Raw genomic sequence first — 8,061 nt, forward strand, 5'->3', positions numbered from 1 at the left:
TCGTCAGTATTACTTTTCACCTTCGCCGACGGTTGCTATCTTTGCTTTTAGTGAGTGCAACGAAGACGAACGGCGTTAATTTCTTAACTATTTTTAAGAGGCAAAACAATTTTGAACATGCTGCGAGGGCGGTTTGATAATTTGAAGCACTGGCTAGTTAAATTAACAGTCATCACATACACGTATAATAGTCTTGAAAAGTAAAAATAATAATAAGTTATAACAAGTAAGATATCTACAGTCGACAGTGAGATACGCGCGACTGTGAATAAAGCCATATTCGAAAGATATGTATATAAAAAATATACCACAAAAAATACTTGAATACTACTACATTCAAAATATACCAAATAGAGTATAAAACAAGTAAGAAAGCTACAGTCGAGTGTACTCGACTGTGAGATACCCGCTACCCATTTTGAATAAAAGAAATATATTTTGCGGTATTTTTCTCAAAATATACCGAATATTAGCAAAAATACCAAAAATATACCAAACGGTATATTTGATATATCGATATGGTACCGCATTCAAAATATACCATTGAAGGCACAATATACCAGATTGTCAGCCAAAGCAACTAAGACCCCTAGTAAGTAGGCGTTTTTGCCCATACAAAAGTATTTTTTTTAATATCTTTCACAATTTTTATCTGATCGCAACCAAATTTTCAGGAACCATAACTACTACAGCAATTATCGTATATACCAAACTGTAACTTCGTAACTCTAGCTTTAAAATTACGACGGACAGACGGACATGGCTAGATCGTCTCGGCTGTTGACGCTGATCAAGAATATATATACTTTATAGGGTCGGAGATGCCTCGTTCTACCTGTTACATACATTTCCTGCCAGCACAAAGTTATAATACCTTTCTACCCTATGGGTAGCGGGTATAAAAATATATCAGATTGCCAGCCAAAGCAACCAAGACCCGTTTGTATTTGGAGTTTTTTGACAAATGAAAGTATTTCTTAAGAAACTTCAACCATTTTTTTTAATCGCACCATTACGATTGCTTTTTGAATTTGTATATTAATAATAAAAATAAAAGGTAATATTTATATAATGTGGGTGTTTTTTGTCTAACATAATTATCACTTTTTACAGCTTTACATTGTCAGTCTGTCAGAATAAATAGCTTAGGTACTATTTTTAAATTTGTTATGATATTCATGCTTGCCTCTTCTCATTCCATTTGCTAAACATGTTGTCAACTCGTGCCAGCAATCGTGTCACGAGATCACTCGCTAGATAAGGCGCGGCAGTTACAAAAGGTATTTATTTACGATTTGCATTTTATTTCATTAACCATTTGACGTCAAATTGGCAACTACACGCGTGCTGGCCAAGTTAATGGAACCTGTGTGGAAAAGTGAAACCACCAACCTGAACCCCCTTTAGATGTTTGCTCCAAGCGCAAGCAACTTGCGCCGCCGTCTGGCGAAAGAACTTGGCATTTGGCGACACTAATTGCTTCAGTGGTTTGCAGCGAGTGTCGCCTCCTCCATGTATAGAGAGACAGGCAGGCAGCGATGCGTCTCCACTGGAGTCGCGTATTCGACGACAAAAAGACGCTTACAATTTCAGGCTTAAATTGCCAAAGCGCAATTTGTCGCCAGTACACACGAATCCCCTCGAATGTTGCAACAATACACAACATTGGGGGTGCCATGTTTTATAAAGTCGATGACATCGCTTGAAGCGAACTTAGTCGCAATGTTCGGATTCAAACGTCAACTACTCGCATCGCGAAGCCTTTGGCTACTCCTTTTGTTCGGTGTGCCGTCGAGTTGGACACAAAACTCCAGCAGTACAGTGGTGTGGGAGCCAAGCGATGGCAACACTGGCAATGGGAATACCAATAAACGTGAGGTGGACTATGCTGGCACTAATATAGCCAAAAGCTACGATCCGCCGCCGGAATTCTATAGGGGACCAGGCTCAACAGGCAGCTCTGGGTCGGGCAGCTACGTTGGCTCCACAGGCATTGGCAGCGTGAGTGGAGGTGGCGGACAGCAGCTGGGCAGCGTGGGTGAGAGTCTCAGTGATGCATACAACAAGTGGCGCCATTCAGCTGGCGTCCAGCAGCGCATTAGCGTGGGTAAGTGACTTAATCTATGGTGAATACTGCAGACACTTAAAACTCTTGTCGCCAGGTCATTATGGAGGCGGAGCAGGTGGTGGTATTGCATCGCATGTGCCCAGCACTCATGGACCTGTCAGTTACGCCTACGAAGGACATCCATATGAGTACGCGGGCGGCGTTGGAGGAGGAGGCGGCAGCCATCATGGTGGTGGCGGAGGTGGCTACTATGGAAGCAGCAGCGCCGAGGCTGGCATACCATTCGATGTGTACGGCTCTCGACCCAGTCATGTGTCACATCATTCGCACTATGGCAGCACCGGAGGCGAGTACGCTTATCTGGAGCCACATGATCTGGCTTCTCACAAGGGACCTCCAGAGCTGTCGCAAAAGGCGCTGCTTGCCAAGAGTTTCCTAATTCCCTTGGCCAGTGCCGCTGTTCTTGGCATAGCTGCTGCCTTGGTCAGTAATCCACTGTTGCTCCAGCTGGGCACAGTCTCGGGAGTTGGTGGAGGATTGGGTCCCGTAGTTGGTAAACGCAAAAGACGTTCATTGCGACGCGCGTATGCTGCTCATAATTAGCAATTACAAACATTTCCACTTCATTCATATAAATACTTAATTGGAATGCTTACCAAATAAAATAAACGTCGTCACAACTCTTCAAAATGATGCCCATTATATTTAGCGTGCAACACAATTTTGAAATGTCTTCGTCGCGCCAATTAAGTGCTGCTTCTTCTTTCGTGCGCAGAAAGAAACGATAAGTGTAAGTGACGTAAGTTATCGATTACACACGCGACTGTCAATGTTAACAGATGCTGTAAACTAACAGATTCCGTTAACAGCATGGAGTCCTGTTAGATTTAAAATGGTCGTTAAATTTGAATGAAATAGACATGATTTCGTTATTGCAATTAAAATTAAAGTTTCGGTATAGAAAAGGAATTAGAATATTATTTTGAGTAAGGTATAATTAAGCTAAATATCGCAATTATTCGGAAAACTCATAATTTGCGGTAACCCAAGATACTTACTACATATTTTATGTGTCAAGATCAAACATTGGCCAACTCTTTAAGTGAACTTAGTGAGTCACACGCTCGAAAGCCACAACTCATTTAGTGCCCAGACAGATACATACTTCTTCACAAGGCGGCGCACAAAAAAAAGCAACAAATACAGTAGAGGCGAGAGAACGCGAAAAGAAACCATAAGTACAATAATTGAAGAAAATGTCAGCTACACACGATGGTACGTGACTTAATAATGCCCCTTGTGTGCCATTATAACGGTCTCAACGTGTTGCTCTCTTCTGCAGCTTGTTCCGCTCCAATGGCAAGTTTTCTCGTCAATGACCATTTCATATCATTTAGTTTATGACTTGTATCCGCAGACACAAAAGTTGACACCACTTTTTGCTCTCAACTATGCAGTTTTAATTGCTAACATGCCGACGAATTATTAGGGGAACTGTCTAGAATTGGTGAAGTTCCAAGCCAATTCGTTTGCCCCAGCTGCCGTCATTCAAAAAATAAACTAAACTAATTAATAATCTGCTTATGAAAATTGTAAACAATAACAATAGATGCAATTACCGCTAACTAACTTGAAACGTATTAATTACAATTCAGTGTGAACAAATGTTTTTAATAAATAACAAATGATGATCAAGTAAAATATATATGTATCCTTGATTTAGGTTCGGAAATGTTCACGCTTTGCAATTTGTTCAGCTGGAAACTAATTTGCATGCATTTCAATAATTCAGAGCATCAGGGATTTTAGTGGAAAAATACCGCAAAAACATCGTTCACCGTTCCCATCCACTGATGGCCAGAATGACCGCAAAGTTAGCTGCCTATGTGATTTTAAACATTTCTGTTTGTAATTGAAATAGGTACAATAAAATCGGTAGGAAAAGTCCATGTGAGTGAACGGGTACGATATGGTAATTATTCAACAAATTAAAATCTATAAATATTGCATTTAATTTGTATGCTAAAATAATAAACATTGGTTTTTGCGGTTAGTTTGGTAGTTACGCTTGTTTGTCAGTTGGCTCGAATGATTAAATTGCGGTCGGCTGGTCAAGTGGTCAAATGGATTCGCTTCAATGACAACTTCAGATGACAGTAATCAGCCATTGTGTGAATCTAGTCTGTCAATGAGCCGAGCAATGCATATATTTTTTAAATGTGATTAACTACAATTTCAAATGGCAAACGATACTTATCTCGTTTTTTTCTGATCGAAATAAACGGCAATAATCGATAAAAATAAGAAAAAAAGCACACAAAAATGATCGATTAAAATTCAATATTGGCCTTGCCATCTATTTAAATTCAGTTCTTTTCGCAAGTTTCCTTTTGACAATTGATTTCACATTGTTAAACTTGTTTCAGAAGTTGTCGGAAATTATGTTACGACCAGCTATTCTCACAAAATGTCATCAAATTGGTCAGTTACCACGCCCATATCATTGGCTACAACAACTAGAACAGCAAATCACATTGGCACCCACAAATTGCACAAGCCGAGTTCTCATAGTTGTGGACGGGGTGGCAACCCCCACCATCCACGAAACACACTCTGACCATAATCACACTCACACATACATAGAATGATGGAGCGTGAGAAGCAACAAAAACAAATTACAACTGTTGTAAAGTGTCATTTTTCAAAGTGCAGAAGCAATACGGTCGGTGTGGTGTCGAGTGCGGGGTGCGGGGTGCGCGGTAAGGGGAGAGCTGTTGGTTGGGGTAAAACGCAATGTAGAAATAATCATAATGGCCCAGCGCATATTTGAGACGAAATCTTGCGTGGCAATGTTGCAGAAACAACAGCGCACAAAAAAAAGAGCAAGCGGCAAAAACAACAATAAGAAAAATGTGAGCAAATTTCGCTGGCAGCGCAAAAGAAATGAGAAGAGGAGACAACACACAAAAAAGGCAGCAAAAACAAAAGCAAAAAACTAAACCAAATTCCAATTTGTCAGGAATTTGTTCAATTTCAGTTCTGCTTTGTTGGGTGCTTCGTTGGGGGCTGCGATACGCTTGCCCAGTGCTTTTCCAACTACTCTCCACTCAGTCTCTGCTCTCTCAATACTCTCCTCACACTCCCCGGTGCCATCTGCATGCCCCACACGTGCCGCCATGCAAAACCATAAGCATAACGGCTCTACCGACCTCCACTGGCCATTATAGAGCTACCACGACAAATCGCATACATTTAACACACACACATACACATGCACACACACACATACTCACACACTAACGTTAAGGAACAAGAGACGGAAAAAAGTGCATACTTAACAGGCACACAAAAAACCAGCAGGCGAAACAGCTGTTCAAAATGGCTCAAACAACGTCGCAGCTTGTCGGCCCTACACATCCATAGAGATGATCACGTGAGTTCCAATGTTTGTATTTGTTGTATAACACAATCTAACTACATAGTACACAATTATAATAAGCCAGTATTTCTTTTTGATAAGACGGCATTCTTATTGAATTTAATGAATATTATATTCGTAATTTGTTGTTTAATTGCTATATACTGAAAGTTTATATAATTTTCTTAAATGCTAGTAGTTTACGATTATTGGATATTATAATAAATAAACCAATTTATATTTTATATAAATAAATAAAAAAATTTATGTTTTATATAATTAAACTTACCAAGAAAAGTTATCCAGATGCATTTGCCTTCCAGTTTATGTGGGCACTTCTATTCTGTACAAAAAAGCTAGTGTTGCTCCAGAAATATTAGAAAGCAGTCTAAAGCTCTAAAAGATCTAACACTGTATGATGTTAATTATCATTATATTATATACTAAATATCTTTAAAAAGTAGTAACATTATTCGGGTGAAGCTATTTCTTATATAATGAGCTAGAGTAGTTCTACCTTTAGTAAAACTAAATCTAGATCTTTCGTGTTTTAGCAGTGTTCTAAAGTTCCTGAATATGCGGATTGCTTGTTTAATTTTATTAGCTCTTTGCCTTATAGGGAATTTTGAAAGTGGATATCTCGTGACTTTTCTCACGAATCACGCAGTCATCGCTTGCCTCTGCTCAAGCTCTGATTGTGCTTGTGACCGCCCTTAATGACATTTGTATGCCACTGCAGTCATGTGCAACTTAGCCATTCAAAGTTTGGAAGCCCAGACTCTTAACTCATAAACACGCCAACCTGCAGGCGAGCCAGCAATTTAAGTAATAAAACTACAAAAATGATAGGTAAATGCATTTTTTCCTCGATTTTTTTTTGGATTATCAAAGAGCTGCCAAACGTCATTTGACTGGCTGGCCAAAATGTATCGAATGTGCCAAATGATAAGGGGAATTAATGTGAAGTGCAAGCGCCATAAACCAATTGTATTGCATAATTATAGGCGCTGAGCTCATTTATAGGCGCCGATTTACCTCTGCAGCTGTCGAGGCGTATAAATATTTGAAAATTCAGTTGAAAGCACTCAATTGTTGGCATTTGAAATGGCAATGTGTCTCCACCGCATTCACATCACATCCCAACACACCAAGCCCAGTTGGCCAACGTTTTAGCCATGGATTTATATGGGTGTTTGTGTATTCATGTGTGTGTGCGTGTGTGTGTGTGTGTGTGTGTGTGTGTGTGTGTGTGTGTGTGTGTGTGTGTCGGGCTTTATAAATCTGTCGACGCTTGTGCGTCGAGAGTTTTAATTGAATTTTGAGTGGCGTATTTAGGGATTTGTTATTTTTAATAGAAAGGCCACAGACGAAGCGAGCAAACGAGATAGAAAAATATATTGATATAGAGAGATAGAGAGAGAGAGAGAGAAAACAGAACAATGGATAGCAATGATACAATTCGGATGCGATAGCTGCACATACAAAAACCAGAAGTTTTCCCTTTTTGCCTTCAGTTAAACAACAATTCGAAAACACACAAAAATACAAAAGCGAACATTTTTGCAAGTGAAATTGAAAATGTATGGATTTTATTTGCTGACCTTCCAATATTGTAACAAAGGATTCAGTTTTGTTTTTCCTTTTTTACTAAGTGAAATATTAAAAGCAAACTATTATTATTTTTTTTTTTGCTTTCTTTACGCTCAACTCGTATAACACGCAGCTACTAAAGTGTCTCAGGGTTTTGCATAAGTTAAAAATTTAAGCTTAATCAATCGATTGCCATGTGGGTGATTCAACAATTTAGAGTAGAAATAGATGTGATGGGAGCCACAAACAAATAGCCAAGTGTTATTGGGCTTTATTTTTGTTGTTGGCCACATATCAAAATTGTGTTATAAAATGCCATTTGTTAACGCCATAAAAACTCGATACGATACCCGCATGCTTTTTATTATGCTCGATGACCAATTTGAAAAGCAATATGCGGACACAGTTCACAGACACGGCCCTGCCCATTGACACGCCCACTTCTTTACGCCCCTTAGCTACTTGTGGACATTGGACAGCTACAACCAGTCTGCAATCAGCAGCTCAACCAGCTACTCTCCTCAATTTACAACTTGCTATTTATTTTTGGGGCAACATTTGCGGCACATGTCACATTGCTGCGAGCATATTCAACGGGTGCTTGTGAGTGTTTTTATTTTTTTTCCTCTTGTTGTCGATTCTTTTGTTTTGTGTTTTTGTTTTATCGTATTTTACGAGTGCGAGTGTGAGTGCATTTGTTGTTCATTTCATTTAAATTACCCTGTGGCTGACCTCCTTGTCACAACATGGCGGTGCAGCATATTGAAACAGTTTGTATCCAACGTCCAGTTCACAATCGAATGCGAATGCGAATGCGAATGCGAATACTCATTGAGTGCCCTTTTCGAATGACCAACAATACTCAGTTGGGTTTTGGTTCGTTGCTTCAATGGAGCTGTTTTCGGGGTTGGCTGCTTTTTGTGGTTTTTTAATCAAGTTGTTTGCTCACAAATTTCGTTGTTGATGTTCTGGTTTGCAGGTTGTC

General features: G+C 39.5%; 1 protein-coding gene across 1 annotated transcript; it reads left to right on the forward strand.

The window, feature by feature from the left end:
* The first annotated feature begins 1,116 nt into the window (after positions 1–1,116).
* On the forward strand, positions 1,117–2,763 carry LOC133850521 (uncharacterized). The gene is made up of 3 exons (XM_062286648.1): positions 1,117–1,280; positions 1,357–2,107; positions 2,163–2,763. The coding sequence occupies exons 2-3, from the start codon at positions 1,645–1,647 to the stop codon at positions 2,669–2,671; spliced, it is 972 nt and encodes a 323-aa protein (XP_062142632.1). The 5' UTR covers positions 1,117–1,280; positions 1,357–1,644; the 3' UTR covers positions 2,672–2,763.
* The last annotated feature ends 5,298 nt before the right edge of the window (positions 2,764–8,061 follow it).

This window comes from Drosophila sulfurigaster, chromosome 2L (genome assembly GCF_023558435.1).
Source record: "Drosophila sulfurigaster albostrigata strain 15112-1811.04 chromosome 2L, ASM2355843v2, whole genome shotgun sequence".
Taxonomy (NCBI): domain Eukaryota; kingdom Metazoa; phylum Arthropoda; class Insecta; order Diptera; family Drosophilidae; genus Drosophila; species Drosophila sulfurigaster.